This window comes from Cervus elaphus, chromosome 21 (assembly GCF_910594005.1).
Source record: "Cervus elaphus chromosome 21, mCerEla1.1, whole genome shotgun sequence".
Taxonomy (NCBI): domain Eukaryota; kingdom Metazoa; phylum Chordata; class Mammalia; order Artiodactyla; family Cervidae; genus Cervus; species Cervus elaphus.
The window spans coordinates 63,451,568-63,473,294 of record NC_057835.1 but is presented as its reverse complement, the minus strand read 5'-3'; the positions used below and the strand labels follow the sequence as shown (position 1 = coordinate 63,473,294).

General features: G+C 38.6%; 1 protein-coding gene across 6 annotated transcripts in view; it reads right to left on the bottom strand.

Moving 5' to 3' along the window:
• Positions 1-21,727, bottom strand: part of UBR5 (ubiquitin protein ligase E3 component n-recognin 5) — a 133,821-nt gene that overhangs the window by 86,155 nt on the left and 25,939 nt on the right. For all 6 annotated transcript variants that reach the window (XM_043880314.1, XM_043880319.1, XM_043880315.1 and 3 more), the window contains exons 2-4: positions 1,339-1,383; positions 643-724; positions 96-172 (exon numbers count right to left, since the gene is read on the bottom strand). In XM_043880314.1, the coding sequence (XP_043736249.1) occupies positions 96-172; positions 643-724; positions 1,339-1,383 (204 nt within the window). The remainder of the gene's footprint in view (positions 1-95; positions 173-642; positions 725-1,338; positions 1,384-21,727) is intronic.

Below are 21,727 nucleotides of genomic sequence, written 5' to 3'. Positions count from 1 at the left end.
TTTAACTTGAAGGCTCCCCAAATCAAAACACAGATGGAATATTATGCCTTTAAGAATTAAATTATTTATTAAATAGAAAGGACAGAATGTCTTACCCATCATTATTGTCAGGTTTACCCAATTCCAATCGGTCTGGCTGTACTGAAAAACCAATCCTGCAAACTCTACCATCCTAGAAGCAAAGAAAATAGAACTTTCCCAAGTAAAAATGTGCATTAAAACTTGAGTTTATTCAACAAACAGATTATGTACCTATCACTGTCAATTCAAAAAGCCAAAAAATAAGCTCCCTTCCAGAAGGCACTCATACTGAAGTCAGGGAAGTATGTTTTATATGCGTTACCATGAAACCAGTAAAGATAATGTAAAATATCTCAATCTAACAGAATTCAGAGTAAGGAAATAACTGGATATCAGGAACTTCTCCATTCTCTAACTAGTTTCAAGCTCTAGTAAATCATTTACACTTTCTCTGGGCCAGAGAATTTATACAATAAGGAAATGGAACTGGGTGAGCTCTGAAATAACTATTGTAAGAAAGTGCTCTTTTCTTCGTTCCTTCCAAAAGGAAGACACGTGATGATGCACAGCTGTATTTTAACACTCATTTTCACTTCTCTACCTTAAGAGTAAACAATTTACCTCAAGAAGGAAGGCAGCGTGATTTGGTCCCACCACACACTGTTTAATAGTAGCCTGCTCCAATACATTCAAAGGGGGATGGCTGGGGAATAAAGAAAAATATGCAAGGAAAGTTATTATTTCTTTTTCCTCCAAAGTCATAGTATTTACTAGAAACTTTTATTACATGGTATACACATACACTCACACATCATATGTATGTGTGAGTGTGTGTATGTGTGTGTACAGATAATGAACATATATATATATATATATATATGGGTGTGTGTATATACATATACACACATATGTATATATAATGAAAACAATAACACCCTATCATTATGATGAAAAGCCACAAGGAATTTAAAGAAAATTATTTTTTAAATGGCAAATACAACCTTGAGGGTTTTTTCAATTTCAATTACCAAAAGAATTGCTGGCAAAACTCATTTTTTAAAAACTAATATTTATATATGTTAAAGCAATAATTGAAATACATTATCTATAGTCATTATAGCTCTTTGGTATGGCAGAGTTTTTAAAAATCAGTATGAACACAAACTATAATTCAAATGAATTCACTCATAAAAAGCTGACAGCTAGACTAAAATATTCTTAACAGCTGCTACCTAAACATGAGTACGTTTTCCTAATTTTTGTTTTTTAAAAAAAGCTATTCTCTTCAGGACATGTAAAATATTTTAAAACTCTTACCTGTTTAAATTGTATTTGTTCAGTTTCTCTGAAACTTCTCGTAACCTTTAAAAACAAAACAAAATATGAATAAACAACACATACAGAGCCTCTGTAAACAAAAGAGTTCTCATTTGGAGATCTCCAACAGTGTGTGTGTGCGTTCAGTCATGTCCGACTCTTTTGTGACCCCATGGACTGTAGCCCGCCAGGATCCTCTGTCCATGGGATTTTCCAGGCAAGAATACTGGAGTGGGTTGCCATTTCCTTCTTCAGGGATCTTCCTGACCCAGGAACTGAACCCACGTCTCTGGGTCTCCTGCATTGGTAACTGGATTCTTTACCATCGTACCACCACAAAAAATTTACTAAGGCAAAAATGATTTGTATATTATCTTTAAGTTCTGTCTCTAAAAAAGTCATAAGTCAACCCTGCAGTTGCTTTCCCTCACCACCTCATTTGTAACTTCAATTATCATCTTATTTTACAGAAGAGGAAACAGGCTTCCAGATTTTAACAAACCAGCAGCAGAACTGGCAATTGAATCAATGTCCAATGGAAAGCCAATTTTTCAAACACTGTACTACGTATGATGAAAGAGATTCTTGAAGGTACAGGTATACCACGAAATGAAACTACTTGGAAAGCACGTAACTGTTAAAATAATTTAATATAACAAGGCAGAAACAATCCAAAAGCCAAACTGACTTAAGGTGAGAATAGTCTCAAAAGTTCTTGAAGAAGGGCCTTGTGACACACAATTGTACAAATTAAAACCTTGGTGCCCAGGTTCATGTTCTGGTGGAGTTGCTAAAAAAACAAAACCTTAGTGACCATATCTGTAAAACAAGGGTAACAACTGACATTTTTAAGAGTTATTGAATACACTGAGAAAAATCCCAAAGGGCTAGCTAACAAAGATATTAACTCATGTTATTTATCACCATTTTGCTGTTTCTCTCAAAGAAACAGTCTTGAGTTCATATAAAGTACTGTAATACTCATTTAAATTAGGTACTTCTGTCAACCTAAGGAAGTCATTTTATAATATAAAGATGTAATCAAATGTAGAGATTTTAAGAGTTCAGTTCTATTAAGTTACCTAAACAAATGCCTGATCTTTGAAAACAGTAATTGTTTTATTATTATTAATAATAACTGAAAAATAATTTTCAGAAATTATTCTTTTAAAAATAAACAGAATTTTAGAAAATGGGAAAAAACACAACAGTAAATCAATAGGAAATTTCAAAAAGTTTGCTTTGTAAAGAGTGACAAAAATACATAAAATCAAATTTCAGTCATTCATACTAACAACTGATGAAAGTGGTATACATACTCAAAATTAAACATACTTAAAGCTAGTTTAGGATTTAAAAGCTACCACAAATCATACAGCATGTGGGCAAATAAGCTAATTATTCCGATAAGAGATTCTACTAGGTACCAACTGTCCTTCAACTTTATCTGGTAAAGTTCTATCCTCTGTTCTTTACAAAGAGCATCTTTGAAACACTAAAATGTTTATAAGCAAATGGTGCTGTGCTAAGCAGCTTCAGTCATGTTCGACTCTTTGCAACCCTACGGACTGGAGCCCCCAGGCTCCTCTGTCCATGGGATTCTCCAGGCAAGAATACTGGAGTGGGTTGCCATGCCCTCCTCTAAGTATAAGCAAATGTCCAACACTAAATCATATTCCTAAGCAAAAACAGGGCTTCCCAGGTGGCGCCTGGGAACTCGCCTGCCAATGCAGGAGACATAAGAGATGAGGGTTCAATTCCTGGGTTGGGAAGATCCCCTAGAGAAGGAAATGGCAACCACTCCAATATTCTTGCCTGGAGAACTCCATGGACAGAGGAACCTGGTGGGCTAAAGCCCATGGGGTCGCAAAGAGCTGGACATGACTGAGCAACTAACACTTTCAAGCAAAAGTAACTTTCGAATGATGTCATATTTAATTTTCACTCCCAAAGAAAAGCGTCTGATCATCTGTGATTTGGCTCTCAATAAAATAATTTTCATTTTTCTAGTCTTTCATTAACAAAAAAATGTTTTCTTCAATCCTTTAAAGTCAAGCATTTTTCAGTCTGCTCATTTACAATGCACATATCTGTGCTCCAAGAGAAAACACCAGAAGAGTAATGCACTGTGGAACTCATGAGCTCTGGAAGAAGGCTGACTAGAAAATGGGGAGAAGAAAATAAACTGGGAGGCTCCGTTCTAGGCAATAACCACAGCTTTGAGAAGACCCAGCAGGGAGGCAGGAGCTCTCACTCGCCTCAGCCCACATTTACTCTGAGCCACGTATAAAACTCTTCACCAGACAACAGAGCAGAGAGACTGTGAGATAAGGCCAAGAAAGGCTTTACTTCCCAAAAGCCATAGTAGTGACACTGTCAAAAGATACTTGTTCACCAGCATACAACTAAACCCCTCATTTCCATTCCTTTTTTCTTAGTCCAACACTGTCTCCAGAGTTTTCACAAAGAATAGGGGACTGAGGGGAGAATAAAATTTGTCAAAGTGTTCTAAAAACTGGACAACTGAGATTAAGAATTAAGTGATGCTTTCATGGCTCCAAATACCACTGCAGGTAGTACGTATAAAACTAAAGTAGGGTTTGAGGATATCAAAATGCTAGAAATAAAGAGAGAAATAAAGTAACAATTCAAGAACTCAAAAGTAAATTTCACATTACGAAGGGGATAGAAGAAATGGTTCCAGACATAAAATTTTCTATTATCAAAAATCATAGTGGACTCCTAACTGTATCTGAAATGTACACCCATTTGTACTGAAAATGATTCCCACTGCATGGCAAGAAATTCAGGTTTTACTCCCAGCTCCTCTACCACTAACAAGCCCATTAAGTTTTTGGTCTCATCTATGTGAAAAAAGACTAATCAGTCCTCTCTAGCTCTTTTTAGTCCAGAAACTGTTAAAAATGTATGAAAAGCAAATATATCAGTAGAAGATATTTATGTTAATGTTTATAGTGAAACAGCATTTACTGTCACATTCAATTTCATCTTACCCATCTGAAATTTTCACATACAAATTGATTTTACATACACTTAAGAATACGTCTCTAAATGCCAAATTTGTTTAATTTCTTAAATTCAATCCCCCGAATTTACAGAAAATATATAGCATTTATCCAAATTTCAAGATAGTTATTATAATTAAATTGGCCCCATACACCTTTTTCTACATGGATCCCAGATAACAGTAACAAAGAAATATTCAAAGCAAAAAAAAAAAAAAAGTACTAACTATAAAATAAGGAATACTTTGTTCCCCTTAATATAGAGTCCTAGGCAGACATGCAAAACCCAGAATTACTGCAGGTCACTGATCACATTCATTTAAATTTACTAAGTTACTGAATGTTTGGCCAAAATTATCAGGCACTCATCTACATTAACGGATCTTCCTCCAAAACCTTACAATGCTTAAAGTTATTAACTATTCAGTTCAGTCACTCAGTTGTGTCTGACTCTGCGATCCCGTGAACTGCAGCACGCCAGGCCTCCCTGTCCATCACCAACTCCCAGAGCCTACCCAAACTCATGTCCATTGAGTCAGTGATACCATCCAACCATCTCATCCTCTGTCGTGCCCTTCTCCTCCAGCCCTCAATCTTTCCCAGCATCAGGGTCTTTTCAAATGAGTCAGCTCTTCACATCAGGTGGCTGAAGTACTGGAGTTTCAGCTTCAGCATCAGTCCTTCCAATGAACACCCAGGACTCATCTCCTTTAGGATGGACTGGCTGGATGTCCTTGCAGTCCAAGGGACTCTCAAGAGTCTTCTCCAACACCACTGTTCAAAAGCATCAATTCTTCAGCGCTCAACTTTCTTCATAGTCCAACTCTCACATCTATACATGACCACTGGAAAAACCACAGCTTTAACTAGACGGACCTTTGTTGGCAAAGTAATGTCTCTGCTTTTTAATATGCTATCTAGGTTGGTCATAACTTTCCTTCCAAGGAGTAAGCCTCTTTTAATTTCATGGCTACAATCACCATCTGCAGTGGTTTTGGAGTCCAAGAAAATAAAGTCTGCCACTGTTTCCACTATTTCCCATCTATTTGCCATGAAGTGATGGGACTGGATACCATGATCTTAGTTTTCTGAATGTTGAGTTTTAAGCTAACTTTTTCACTCTCCTCTTTCACTTTCATCAAGAGGCTCTTTAGTTCTTCTCCACTTTCTGCCATTAAGGGTGGTGTCATCTGCATATCTGAGGTTATTGATATTTCTCCTGGCAATCTTGACTCCAGCTTGTGCTTCTTCCAGCCCAGCGTTTCTCATGATGTACTCTGCATATAAGTTAAATAAGCAGGGTGACAATATATAGCCTTGATGTACTCCTTTCCCGATTTGGAACCAGTTTGTTGTTCCATGTCCAGTTCTAACTGTTGCTTCCTGATCTGCATACAGGTTTCTCAAGAGGCATGTCAGGTGGTCTGGTATTCCCATCTCTTGAAGAATTTTCCACAGTTTATTGTGATCCACACAGTGAAATGCTTTGGTATGGTCAATAAAGCAGAAATAGATGTTTTTCTGGAACTCTCTTGCTTTTTCGATGATTCAATGGATGTTGGCAATTTGATCTCTGGTTCCTCTGCGTTTTCTAAAACAAGCTTGAAAATATGGAAGTTCATGGTTCACGTATTGCTGAAGCCTGGCTTGGGGAATTTTGAGCATTACTTCACTAACGTGTGAGATGCGTGCAACTGTGTGGTAGTTTGAGCATTCTTTGGCATTTCCTTTCTTTGGGATTGGAATGAAAACTGACCTTTCCCAGTCCTGTGGCCACTGCTGAGTTTTCCAAATTTGCTGACACATTGAGTACAGCACTTTCACAGCATCATCTTTCAGGATTTGAAATAGCTCAACTGGAATTCCAACAACTCCACTAGCTTTTTTTGTAGTGATGCTTCCCACTTGATGCTAGTAGTGATGCAAGGCCCACTTGACTTCACATTCCAGGATGTCTGGCTCTAGGTGAGAGATCACACCATTGTGATTAACTGGGTCGTGAAGATCTTTTTTGTACAGTTCTTCTGTGTATGCTTGCCACCTCTTCTTAATATCTTCTGTTTCTGTCAGGTCCATACCATTTCTGTCCTTTATTGAGCCCATCTTTGCATGAAATATTCCCTTGGTATCTCTAATTTTCTTGAAGAAATCTCTAGTCTTTCCGATTCTATTGTTTCCTCTTATTTCTTTGCATTTCTGTACTTCTTCCCATTGTAATATTAACACAAGTTTTCTGTTTTTAAAAGAAAAGATAAGCCACCCTGGTGGTGGTAGTGTAGATGCTAAGTTGAGCACGACTCTTGCAACCCCATGGACTGTAGCCCGCCAGGTTCCCTTGTCCATGGGATTTCCCAATCAAGAATACTAGAGCAGGTTGCCATTTCCTTCTCTAAGGAATCTTCTGAATCCAGGGATCAAAACCACATCTCCTGCATTGCAGGCAGTCTCCTGCACTGCAGGTAGATTCTTTACTGCTAAGTTACCAGGGAAGCCCACCTTACAGCTCACCAAATTCCATTTCAGAATAAATCTTTACATGTGATTGTGACAGGAGACAGTTTTAAGAACACAGCGTAACATTACAAAATAACCTCATAACTCAGCATTTAATCTCATTTGGAGACAGGCAGGAAATTTTTTGTAAGGTGGCTGGAACACACAATGGATAGGTTAACAGTATGTTTCTGACAATCCTTAGTATTCTGACACCAAAGATTTATTCTGTATTCCGATTCAATAATCTATTCTACTCCTTCAGATTTATAGACAGATTTACAGATCCACAGGCTGGAAATTTTTCAAGCACCAAGGTAAGGTAACAGCAAACCAGTATTAAAAGAGAAATAAGCAGAACAATACCTGCTAGAAGGTAACGTTATTTCATAGTTGCCCTTGAAATTCCCTACAATTTCAGTCTCATCTCCCCCAAATTTAACATTTTAATTTCTACGACCCACAACTGACAGTAGCACTTAATGTAGAGACTTCAGTTTTATAATTCTCTGCCCTCATCCTGAATCCCCCGCCACCTGTTCAATAAACACAGCCCCAAGATGAATGAAACCTGCTAGGTTCCTAGTTACATTTCTAAATGCAAAAAATTTAGGTGTATCTGGACCCCTAAAAGGCTCCAATTCTCCAGCATATATTTCCCTCAGTCCACCTTCTACAAGATGATGTTTTTCCTTTACCTGGAACTGTAAGACCAAGTATACCTATCCATGTTTCACACTTATCAGTACTCACTTTAATGGTAGGAAGTGGCATAATTCTTCTGCCGCCCATACATTTCCTCTAGTCTCATTCTTATTTCTTCAGGCCCAGCTCAAACACTACCTCCTCTCCATGAATTTTTCTGGTAGCTCTAATTTTCTTCCTACATAAACCTACAGCTTCTCCCTCATACAGGACCCTTTATGGTCTACTTGACACTCTACAGTCATTTGTGTTTTGATCTAAACTGGCTTCAGACTTTAAGCAGAGATAAAACTTAACCAAGTATTTTCCCACTCTTCCATTTCTTTCCAACAGTGAAAAATGTACAATAATACTTGTTACAATACATTTCAGGAGCAGAAAAGATTCCTGATCTTAAACTAAATAAAACTACTCCTCAGGTCTTTCACCTCGAATTGAAGTTTAGAACAAGCAAGAAAAGTATGAATATACAGATTTTTTTAGGACAGTTGCCCATATTAACTCATTAACAGACCAGTTAACACAGTGAAAACATCTGATAGTTCACCAGTTACCCAATAATCGTATTAGCAAACTATCTTTAAAGTGACCTCACTCCACTCTCTAGATATCCATTCATGGAAATAAAACTTTTATCTATCCATATAATTTTATTTTGGAATATAGGGCTTAATAATCCACATGAAGAAACAACAGTGAGTCAGTGAAAGGCTACTTATAACACTAAATCATAAGATTCCTACAGAAAATATCTTAAAGAACACCTGTCATCCACATCAGAGAAGGCAGGTACTGCCAAAACTTAAATGCACCCAGGTTATCTTTTTGTAGAAGAAGAAATACTGTAGGAATATTTCTGGCATTTCTCCAAAGGCAAACTCTCTAAAGCTTAAAATTCAAGAAGCAATCAAAGCGTACTTTTTTCTTTTTTTCTTTTGTAACAATGGCTATGTTACCAGATTGATGGCAGAGAGAGGAGTCAAACCTTCCTCCAACCACAGAACATGGTCTTTGCACTGTATCATCACACACTTCCCTGAGCATTGGGAGTCCCTCCACAACAGTTCTTTTATACAAGTATTGCACCACACCATATACACTTCCACCTCTGAAATGCTTTCTTGCATGCCAACTGTTCACATTATCAACAATAACAATAAATTCAAGCTATTACATGGTGGTCCTGCCTGGCAGCAGGGCTGTAACTGGGAGAAAAGAATGTACTTTCAGCAAAGGTGCAGAGAGCATTTTGAGGCGGTCATTTAGTTGTGCTAGCATTTAGTAAGTACATTCCCACCCCCACCAGCAAACTGAAAGTCTGGAGTTAGCTTCTTCAGTCCTGTACAGTGGGTATCCCAACCCCAAGTCCCTTTTCACACAGCCCTGGGGCAGCCCACCTGCTCAAGGGGAACCCCTTGAGGGAGTTTTGGATGTTAAGATGGAAGGGATAACTCAGTCTCCTCCTCCTGCTGCACTGTGGATTTGTTTATGGGTGAAGGAGATGAAGTCTTTCAGTCTACCTGCCCACTGTGTTGTGACTTAAAATATTAGGAGCTACCTTGACCTGTGGGCCTGAGAAGAGCTTAGAGGAATTAGGGTTGCCCTGGCCCGAACAAGAAGCACTGGCACTTTAGGGGTGATCCCCTTCATCTCTGTGATTATGAAAGACTCTCTTGCTGCATGTCTGAAATGTGACTTCAAGATATTCAATTTTCAGATACAGTTTTTAAAAATTCATTCTGTACTGCTTCTACCTGAATTTAACCCTGATCATGCATTACTAGCTTCAAAATTTCTCAGGAACTGGGGGTTGGGGGGTGGATAATGAGAGCAGTACAGGTATTTAGACAATACATACAGAGAAAAAAAAAATCACTACACCAAAACTCAACAAGTGATGGTTTCTAAAAGGTTGGTTACAATGGAGGGTCTGAAACACTATTTATGAGCTCTTAATACTGTTAAAACTAAAATCCAGGGGCTTCCCGGTGGCTCAATGGTACAGAACCCACCTGCCAATGCACGGGACACAGGTTCCATCCCTGATCTGGGATCAGCGCATGCGCACATGCTGCAGAGCAATTAAGCCTGCGAGCAACCACTACTGAAGCTGGCACCCTAGAGCCCGTGCTCCTCAACAAGAAAAACTAATATAATGAGAAGCCTGCGCACTGCAACTAGAGAGTAGCCCCTGACTGCCGCAACCAGAAAAAAGCCCGTGCAGCAACAGAGCCAGCAGAGTAAAAAACTAATCAATTAATTTTTAAAATCCACTGGCCTGTTTTTCAATCAGAATAAATGTATCCATGCATGATTCTCTAGATGTAAAATGACACGGTAATGCAGCATAAAGCATATGAAAAATGTAACCCTGCCTCCCTGATAGCATTTAACTTCTCATGAGTACTAAACTTATTTCAATGGGGGAAGGCAAGGCAGTAGAGGCAAGGATCAGAAAGAACTTCTAAGATTTACATGCAAAAGCTATAGTCAATCAGTAAAAGAGGTGGGGAGGCGGAAGTCCTTAAGTCTAAGTCACAAACTGCCAGCCTACAGGTGTACACAAGATATTGAATCACATGGCATTTTAAAAGACTGTTAAAGAACTTGGCCAACATGTAAAGCTGGAAAATTTCAGACAGATATTCAGATTTCTAGCCTCTCTTGAAAAGTGAGATCTAACAACCAAGCTTCTACTGACTGGTGGTGACAAGAGGTGCCCTTACCTGCCTCGAACCCGGACATTTGCATTTGAGACTACTGCTACAGATTATTCCTCCCACCCTCTAAAAGAGGGTATTTCCTTGTGAAGAGTAATCTGTTCAGTTTTATAATGCAAATCTCAGTTTGTACTTTGATCCATAATATATCTTTGCTTAGACATTAAGTCTTAGCCACATTTTCTTTAGATCTGAATTGACTTTTCTCTCTTTTTTGCCTACCAAGGAAAATGGTGCCAGGTAGCAAACACCGAACTTTTTTTTTTTTTGGCTGCACCGGATCTTAGTTGTGGCACATGGGATCCAGTTCCCTGACCAGGGATTGAACCCAGCCCCCTGCACTGGGAGCAGTCTTAGCCGCTAGACCACCAGGGAAGTCCCCTGACTTTTAAAAGACTCCAAATCACCCAAATGATGGCTTTTATAGAGGGAAAAAAACCCATCTGTCAGCTTCCCGAGTAACCAGTTATAGGTAGGATTTCTATACACTTTGTGCTTATGGAGAAAAGGAATGCCTGTTTATATAATGTGTTCATTTTACCGTAAATAAATAAACACAAGACATTCAACCTCAAGATACATTCAAGACCAAAAAAAAAAAAATAATTTCCAGATAAATACAAATTTTAAGTGGGAAATTTAATTCTTACTCCTAAAATGGTTTTCAGTTGAAACAGCTCAAATATTTCTATACAACTAAGATGAGAAAATCCCACATTACAGAAATATTCTGCAACTACAACAAAGAAAAAGACATTATACTTACAGATAATTTCTTCCCTTAACCTGGGAGAATACTCTAGTTAGAAATTCCTATATAGTGCCATAAGTAACATTTTTCATAATAAAACTAAAAGGAGACCAAACTCCCAAACTACTGTGCCATTCGAAAGATAAACACATCTCTGAGAAACTAGCACAAGAAAATGAGTCATTTTCCTTTAAAGCAAAACCATCCACGTTATTTTCAGCTCCATTCAAAACAGGAAAACGGAAATACACAAGCCAAATGAACAAGAAATTTGGTAGGAAAAGATAAAGATTTGGCCTTTACACATTAATTCTTCTTTATAATTTCCTGTGTCTTTGTCTCACCTAATTTCAATTTCTCAACAGTAAGACTATACATACATACAAGAGTCAAACTTGTGTAAGAAGACTTCTTTAGTGCTTCTGTCCCAAAAACGCAGCATCCAGCCAAAATTTTAAGAGAAAAGTCTTGGTTTTTCTTCACTCTTACGCTATATCCACATTCTGAATAACTGCAACATCATTCAATAAAGTATCTGCCAAATGCATATAATGTATTCGAACTGTTACAAACCCCATTTTAACTCCACATACAAATCAAACATCTCATGAGATAACTAATGGACTTGGTAATATAAATACTACTGTTCGGCAAGGTACTCAAGTTTTTTAAATAGCTATATACCTATGATTAAACCTGATTTTTCCACAAAACAAGACTATCAGGAGGTTAGGTTCCTGACCAAGGATCCTGATGCCATTAGACCCAGGAAAGCTTCTTTAAATGACAGATAACGGGATGGCTTCTTGTTGCCCTTTTAACATCGAAGATGAAATAGTAGTTTTACTGCCTCTGAAACGATCACTGGACATTCTTGAGCTGCCATTCTGGCTGCCCCAGGAGCCATGATGTAGTCCTGAGGGGCAGAATGGTGGCAGGGAAAGAAGGGGCTGCCAGACAAACCAACATGGGTTCAATTCCATCTCTTCCATTAACTGGTTCTGCAACCTTGGGCAAGCTTACTTTAACCTCTCAGAGCATGGAAGGTTTCTTGCTCTGTTAAATGAAGATCAACCACTTGTTTGGTAGTGCTGCTGTAAGGATTAAAGGTAATTTTGTAATGTACCCTGGAAAGAGCCAAGCACTTAAATGCTCAATAAATGGCAGCCATTATCATTATCACTGAAATATATTTTTCATCCTTGGATAGCTTGCTCTATAGATTGCTGCTTCAAATCAGCCAACTTCTAGCTTGAACCGGTTGCCAAATTAAACAAGGCCCAATTTGAATCTGGAAATCTGGTAGGAACCCAAAGAACCAGGGAATGACAAATAAGCCTGGGAATTCCTGGAACCAGAAATCTGTAGGCACACTGTAACTCTCTGTACCCTGCGCCTGGGCTTTTATGTCAAAGAGTAAGAGGTTCCTTCTCTTCTCTCCCCTACTACTTCCGGTCTCACCTCCTAACACCTCCAGAGCACTGCGAACTCCAGCTATCACTATGTGCTCCCAAGTTCTTAACTAGATTATATTCACAAACTACTCTTTCTTTTTCCTTTTGGCACACCGTGTACCTTATGAGAGTTCCCCGACCAGAGACAGAACCCAGGCTACAACAGCAGAAGCGCAGAATCCCAACCACTAGACCACCAGGGAGCTCCTTTCTTTTTTTTGTACACACCCATTCCTTCAGTCCAGGATAAACTATACTCCGCTGACCTCTACACATCTATAGCTACTAACCCCTCAAGGGTTGGCTGAAAGAACCTGTGGGAAACCTTAACTCATCTTTCACTCCAGGCTATACTAGATATTCTTCTGACCCCCGTGGGGCATACTTCCTCCACCATACTTATACTGTATAACTACTTGTTTGGTGAAATATCTGTCTCTTTCCCAGCCTATGTGTTATATGTAGAATACATCATGAGAAATGGACTAGATGAAGCACAAGCTGGAATCAAGATTGCCGGGAGAAATACCAATAACCTCAGGTATGCAGATGACACCACCCTTATGGCAAAAAGCAAAGAACTAAAGAGACTCTTGATGAAAGTGAAAGAGGAGGGTGAAAAAGTTGGCTTAAAACTCAACATTCAGAAAACTAAGATCATGGCATCTGGTCCCATCACTTCACAGCAAATAGACGGGGAAACAACAGAAACAGTGACAGACTTTATTTTTTGGGGCTCCAGCATCACTGCAGATGGTGACTGCAGCCATGAAATTAAAAGATGCTTGCTTCTTGAAAGGAAAGTTATGACCAACCTAGATAGCATATTAAAAAGCAGAGACATTACTATGCCAACAAAGGTCCACCTAGTCAAAGCTATGGTTTTTCCCCTAGTCATGCATGGATGTGAGAGTTGGACTACAACGAAAGCTGAGCACCGAAGAATTGATGCTTTTGAACTGTGGTGTTGGAGAAGACTCTTGAGAGTCCCTTAGACTGCAAGGAGATCCAACCAGTCCATCCTAAAGGAAATGAGTCCTGAATATTCATTGGAAGGACTGATGTTGAAGCTGAAACTCCAACACTCTGGCCACCAGATGCGAAGAACTGACTCATCTGAAAAGACCCTGATGCTGGGAAAAGATTGAAGGTGGGAGGAAAAGGGGACGACAGAGGATGAGATGATTGGATGGCATCACCGACTCAGTGGACACGAGCCTGAGTAAGCTCTGGGAGTTGGTGATGGACAGGGAAGCCTGACATGCTGCAGTCCGTGGGGTCGCAAAGAGTCGGACACAACTGAGTGACTGAACTGAACTAACAGCCTGTGTGTTAGTCCCTCAGTCGTGTCCGACTCTTTGCGACCCCATGGACCATAGCTCGCCAGGCTCCTCTGTCCATGGAATTCTCCAGTCAAGAATACTGGAGTGGATTGCCATTTCCTTCTCCAAGCCTGAAACTCTACAAAGGCAAGAACCATGTTTTCACTAAATTCTAAACCCCCAGCACCCGACACATAGTAAAACCCTTCTGTGCGCTGATGGATGGGTGGCTGAGCAAAAGAGTACACGTTCATATCCCTGCGCTAAGTCCTACACTGCCTCACAATGGTGAATTCATAGCTTCTTAAATTCTTTTCAGTCATTCTTAAAAGATTTTAGCTTTTCTGCTATGAGAACAATAGTATGAGACTAGGATTTTTAAAACACACTAAGGAATACTGTCCTACAAAATAAACCTATGGAGGCTCTACCCTAATTCACATGGTCTTACAATACTCTGAAGAATTTGTCTAAACTCTTTCTTTGAGAATCATCCCCAGAAAGAGTTGACCAGACAAGAAAACCACTTGGTACGGTAAACCAGGCATCTTCTCCTAATCCCTCCACTTAGCGAACAGTCTTCTTTCTCCCTCCATCTTTCCCTCCTCCACAGTGTAATTCTGGTTGGTATAAAGGAATGTACTGAAGGGGCCAAAAGGAAGCTGGAACAAAGGGAAGAGAGAAGGTGAGCCATCAGCAAGTAAAAGTACAGATAAAAGTCTGTGTGCAACTCACCTGAATATAAGTGACTGAAATTGATAACCTGAGTCTAACTAGTTAAGCGCCTTAAAACCAAACCAGAGAAAAGTCTAATTCCTAGCTATCTTTTGGCAAGCAATGCAGTAAAATATTTTAACATTTTAATGCTGTGCCAAAATAAGAATTGGATTTAAATACTCATTTTTTAATTGTTTGGGGGTTTTTTTGGGGGGGAGGGGGGTTATTTAGCCAAACATCTGCATTGTAGCCATGAAAAGGCAAAATCAGTGCCAACCCAAGACCTACCTAGATACCAAAAAAAGCCCGGCTTTTTTTTTTTTTTTTTTTTGAGTCTCTGCTCCACCATTAAAAGAGAAGCATGACCTTGAGCAGGTCATTTAAAATCTGCTCTCATGTTTCCACCTCTGCCAGAAATGGTGCCTACCATAGCTGCTTCAGAGTTGTTTAAAGAATTGGAAAATATGTCACATGCAAAAGTAATGTGTACCATCTAAAATAATAGCGTCTAAACCTGGCTAATCATCCAATCTCTAAGGAACATTTTAAAAGACATAGTACCAGACCCCACCCAAACTTACTAAGTCAGAAATCTCCAAATACAAGACTCAGTAATTTATGTTCTAGCTAAATAAATTATGATACATTCATAAAATATCTCTGGAAGGAATAACATTAGTCATCTATGAGGAAAGGAAGTAGGCAGCTAGGAAACAGAGCAGGAAGGGAAGTTTTTCACTGAGTGCCAATGTACACTTGGTTAAATTTAAATCACATAAACATTTTATCAACTCAAAATTGGAAAAAAAAAGTCTAAGAAACCCAAAGTGATGCTGATGATAAAATAAGTTTGGAAATCACTACTCTAAGATACCACAAATACATGTAAGCATTGCTTAAAGTAGTTCCAAGATTAATAGTCCATGTAGGACCCTACTATTTCAAGTTTTGGAAATGTGCTTAAGAAAGTCCCTTCTTAGAAATTCACAATCCACATACCTCTATTAGACTCTGGTAAGTCCTAAAATAAAGAAACCCGATTAACTATGCTCAGTCCTGTGTTTTCCAAATGGAAGTGAGCACTGTTTGGGAAACACTAAACATGGAATACAAACAGGCCATTCTTTCTAGTAAGGTTTTAGGGAACCAGAGGACACTGATTTAATATCTAAACTCCCAGAAATAGAGACCATGTGTTATTTACCTCTACCCCCACGAAAACCTACAGCTCAGTAGTGACAAACTGACTTTCCATTTTTCTTTATCTAAACAAAAAAGATTTTCAAATTTCCTTACTGTTTAAGCAACTTCAAGGATTAAAAAGAGAAAGAGCATAAACAATCTTACTCTACGTAAAATTACATCAAACATGTATCTACAGCAGACAGGTTTTTAAATCTAAGTAACATGGCAACAGCATTTCTATTTCTCTAAGTAGAAAAAATTAGATATTTAACTATGTTTCAAACTAATCTACTTTTAGGAGACAGCAATAGATTTCAGTATTATCCTTCTACAATATAAGTAGACCTTGCTGGGCATCTTTATTCCCATGAAGCCAGACTAACTAAGTGGGCTTTACACAACAACCTGGCTTATTACTGGAGCGTTATCATCAGTGTACCCAGAGAGGGTCTGAAAGTTGTATCGACTGGCTTCTTTGAAATCTACACCTACTAGGGCTCTTAACACCGGGTCTCTAGTTCAGAAAACCTTCCTTTAGGTTTGAATTTTCTTCTGAAATTCAAAGATACAAACTGAAATTATTTAAAAAAAAAAAAAGTCAAAACTACAAGCCACCACAGTCAAATTTAAGAGTTCTACCACATTCCTTTTATCACTATGGAGCACTAATGAACACAAATCTCTCCTCTCTGGCAACACAGCATTTGGCCTTCAGAGATCCACCAATAAAAGTTTCCAATTCTTCATCTAACAATAAATACTCAACCCAATATTAGCAGACACAACAGGCAGTCTCTGATTTACAGACTGACATCACAGATAGAGAGAGGGCTCTCATTCCATCTCAACCTCCAACCACTTAAAAAACAAAAGCCAAACACACTTGGGAAGATCACCTTAATTACAAACCACAGCTACGGAAAACTGTACCATCTACCCCTGAGGAAGCCTGAGAAAGAAAGGGAAGTTGAGAACCACTGATTCAATTCACACATCTCAAGTAGTGTACTATAATCTACTTGTAAAAACAAAAGGCATACATAGGGAAACAAACAAAACACTTAAACTGGGAGCCAAGATAAGTGTTACAACCAAAACTTACTAAGAGAAGGCAGCATTCATTTCAGGTTAGAAGAATCAGTGAATGCCAGGGCTTCTGGGGAGTCAGGATTTTGAAATGGGCCTTGAAGGGTGTTGAGATTCATCATCTCAGAAAAGGGGACACATGTCAATGAAAACATAAGTATTTGTCTAGTAAACTAAAAAAAATGGTTCTTACACAAACAAAAAGGCTACAGTTTCCAAAAAGTCAAAAAGATCCTAAGAAACTGAAATTATTTTTCTTACAAATAATCTGGACAGTCGATAGTGCCAGAGTGTCTGCAAAAAACAACAAATTGTATACCACCTTCCTGTGATCAAATTATTATTCTTTTAGGAACTGAATCTCCCTTCCAAGTAAGGGTGAATAAATATAAAAATGGACTTCCCTGGTAGCTCAGTGGTAAAGAATTTGCCTACAATGCAGGAGACCCAGGTTCTATCCCTGGGTTGGGAAGATCCCCTCGCTGTAGGAGGGCAAAGGACCTCTGTCCCATGGACAGAGATCTGGCAGGTTACAGTCCATGGGGGTCGCAAAGAGTTGCACACAACTGAAGCAACTGAGCATGCATGCATGCAATGAAAGAAAACTGATATGAAAACAGAAAAAAAGGAAGTCCAACCTACTTCACAGATGTAGATCTCATTAACTGGACAGCAGATACAAGATCTGACAATCTTTCCACTTTGCTATCTCTTGTGGACATGAAATCAGACTCAATGAAGGCTTCAGAGAAGAACCTGAGTGCCCTGAAGAGAACCTTAATAAATGGGGAAGCATAGTGAAAGAACACCTTTCTTTCTGCTCTTCACCAAACAGAGGAGAAAATGAGGGAGAAAACATTTCAAGAAAGGTAGTAAAAGAAAACATAAGCCTTGACTACAGTAAGTTTTAAAGAACTTTCCCCATGCCTGAAGAACAAAAGAGGCTTCCAAAATTAAATTTTGAAACAGGCTTTAGTCCATTTTGGAAAGTTGTCAAACCTGCACATCCTGGGACATTCATTTTCTGGAGGAAAATGCAGGATCATTGCTAAGCCAATAGCAAGCTTCAAACCTCCCCTGAGAGCAATAAACCATAATGGAAAAGAACATGAGAAAAGAATATACATACATAAAAGTGTAACTGAATCACTTTGCTGCACACCAGAAACTAACGCAACATTGTAAATCATACTTCAGTAAAATATTAAATTAAGTTAAATTGAATTTTAAAATAAGAGAAGAGAAGAGACAGGACAAGAGTTTGTTTCCTCTTCCATGGAAGAATACAAGACAGTTATCTACAAGTCAAGAAACAGGCTGTCACCAGAACTCGACCACTATGGCACCCTGGCCTGGGAATTTCAGCCTCCAGAATTGTGAAAAATACTATCAGGTTGGTGCAAAAGTAATTATGATTTTTGCATTGTGAAACTTGCCATCTGATATTGAAATACATTCTTAATAAATGTGGCTACGTTATCTATTTTTTTTTCATTTATTTTTATTAGTTGGAGGCTAATTACTTTACAATATTGTAGTGGTTTTTGCCATACACTGACATGAATCAGCCATGGATTTACATGTGTTCCCCATCCTGAACCCCCCCTCCCACCTCCCTCCCCATCCCATCCCTCTGGGTCTTCCCAGTGCATCAGCCCTGAGCACTTGTCTCATGCATCCAACCTGGGTTGGCGATGTATTTCACACTTGATAATATACACGTTTCAATGCTATTCTCTTAGATCATCCCACCCTTGCCTTCTCCCACAGAGTCTAAAAGTCTGTTCTATACATCTGTGTCTCTTTCTGTCCTGCACATAGGGTTATCGTTACCATCTTTCTAAATTCCATATATATGTGTTAGTATACTGTATTGGTATTTATCATTCTGGCTTACTTCACTTTGTATAATGGGCTCCAGTTTCATCCATCTCATTAGAACTGATTCAAATGTACTCTTTTTAATGGCTGAGTAATATTCCATGGTGTATATGTACCATAGCTTTCTTATCCATTCGTCGGCTGATGGGCATCTAGGTTGCTTCCATGTCCTGGCTATTATAAACAGTGCTGCAATGAACATTGGGGTGCACGTGTCTCTTTCAGATCTGGTTTCCTCAGTGTGTATGCCCAGGAGTGGGACTGCTCAGTCATATGGCAGTTCTATTTCCAGTTTTTTAAGGAATCTCCACACTGTTCTCCATAGTGGCTGTACTAGTTTGCATTCCCACCAACAGTGTAGGAGGGTTTCCTTTTCTCCACACCCTCTCCAGCATTTATTGCTTGTAGACTTTGGACAGCAGCCATTCTGACTGGCATGTAGTGGTACCTCATTGTGGTTTTGATTTGCATTTCTCTGATAATGACTGATGTTGAGCATCTTTTCATGTGTTTGTTAGCCATCTGTATGTCTTCTTTGGAGAAATGTCTGTTTAGTTCTTTGGCCCATTTTTTGATTGGGTCATTTATTTTTCTAGAATTGAGCTGCAGGAGTTGCTTGTATATTTCTGAGATTAATCCTTTGTTTCTTTGTTTGCTATTATTTTCTCCCATTCTGAAGCTGTCTTTTCACCTTGCTTATTGTTTCCTTTATTGTGCAAAAGCTTTTAAGTTTAATTAGGTCCCATTTGTTTATTTTTGCTTTTATTTCCATTACTCTGGGAGGTGGGTCACAGAGGACCTTGCTGTGATTTATGTCGGAGAGTGTTTTGCCTATGTTCTCCTCTAGGAGTTTTATAGTTTCTGGTCTTACATTTAGATCTTTAATCCATTTTGAGTTTATTTTTGTGTATGGTGTTAGAAAGTGTTCTACTGCCATATGACCCAGCAATACCACTTCTGGGCATACACACCAAGGAAACCAGATCTGAAAGAGACACGTGCACCCCAATGTTCATCGCAGCACTGTTTATAATAGCCAGGACATGAGCAACCTAGATGCCCATCAGCAGACGAATGGATAAGGAAGCTGTGGTACATATACACCATGGAACATTACTCAGCCATTAAAAATAATTCATTTGAATCAGTTCTAATGAGATGGATGAAACTTGGAGCCCATTATACAGAGTGAAGTAAGCCAGAAAGATAAAAAACATTACAGCATACTAACACATATATAGGGAATTTAGAAAGATGGTAATGATAACCCTATATGCCAAACAGAAAAAGAGACACAGATGTACAGAACAGACTTCTGGACTCTGTGGGAGAAGGCGAGGGTGGGATGTTTTGAGAGAACAGCATCGAAACATGTATATTATCTATGGTGAAAGAGATCACCAGCCCAGGTTGAATCCATGAGACAAGTGCTCGGGCCTGGTGCACTGGGAAGACCCAGAGGGATCGGGTAGAGAGGGAGGTGCGAGGGGTATCGGGATGGGGAATACGTGTAACTCCATGGCTGATTCATGTCAATGTATGACAAAACCCACTACAATATTGTAAAGTAATTAGCCTCCAACTAATAAAAATACATGGGAAAAAAAAAATAAAAGCTTTTGTGGAATTTGGGAAAAAAAAAAAAAAGGAAGCGTTCTAGTTTCATTCTCTTACAAGTGGTTGACCAGTTTTCCCAGCACCACTTGTTAAAGAGGTTGTCTTTCTTCCATTGTTATGTTCTTGCCTCCTTTGTTGAAGATAAGGTGTCCATAAGTTCGTGGATTTATCTCTGGGCTTTCTATTTTGTTCCATTGATCTGTATTTCTGTCTTTGTGCCAGTACCATACTGTCTTGATGACTGTGGCTTTGTAGTACAGCCTGAAGTCCGGCAGGTTGATTCCTCCAGTTACATTCTCCTTTCTCAAGATTGCTTTGGCTATTCGAGGTTTTTTATATTTCCATACAAATTGTGAAATTATTTGTTCTAGTTCTGTGAAAAATACCATTGGTAGCTTGATAGGGATTGCACTGAATCTGTAGATTGCTTTGGGTAGTATACTCATTTTCACAATATTGATTCTTCCAAATCATGAACACAGTATATTTCTTCATCTATTTGTATCCTCTTTGATTTCTTTCATCAGTGTTTTATAGTTTTCTATATATAGGTCTTTTGTTTCTTTAGGTAGGTATACTCCTAAGTATTTTATTCTTTTTGTTGCAATGGTGAATGGTATTGTTTCCTTAATTTCTCTTTCTGTTTTTTCATTGTTAGTGTATAGGAATGCAAGGGATTTCTGTGTGTTAATTTTATATCCTGCAACTTTACTATATTCATTGATTAACTCTAGTAATTTTCTGGTAGAGTCTTTAGGGTCTTCTATGTAGAGGATCACGTCATCTGCAAACAGTGAGAGTTTTACTTCTTCTTTTCCTATCTGGATTCCTTTTATTTCTTTTTCTGCTCTGATTGCTGTGGCCAACACTTCCAAAACTATGTTGAATAGCAGTGGTGAGGTGGGCACCCTTGTCTTGTTCCTGACTTTAGGGGAAATGCTTTCAATTTTTCACCATTGAGGATAATGTTTGCTGTGTGTTTGTCATATGTAGCTTTTTTATTATGTTGAGGTATGTTCCTTTTATTCCTGCTTTCTGGAGAGTTTTTATCATAAATGGATGTTGAATTTTGTCAAAAGCTTTTTCTGCATCTATTGAGATAATCATATGGTTTTTATCTTTCAATTTGTTAATGTGGTGTACTACATTGATTGGTTTGCGGATATTAAACAATCCTTGCATTCCTGGGATAAAGCCCACTTGGTCACGATGTATGATCTTTTTAATATGTTGTTGGATTCTGTTTGCTAGAATTTTGTTAAGGATTTTTGCGTCTATGTTCATCAGTGATACTGGCCTGTAGTTTTCTTTTTTTGTGACATCTTTGTCTGGTTTTGGTATTAGGGTGATGGTGGCCTCATAAAATGAGTTTGGAAGTTTACCGTCTTCTGCAATTTTCTGGAAGAGTTTGAGTAAGACAGGTGTTAGCTCT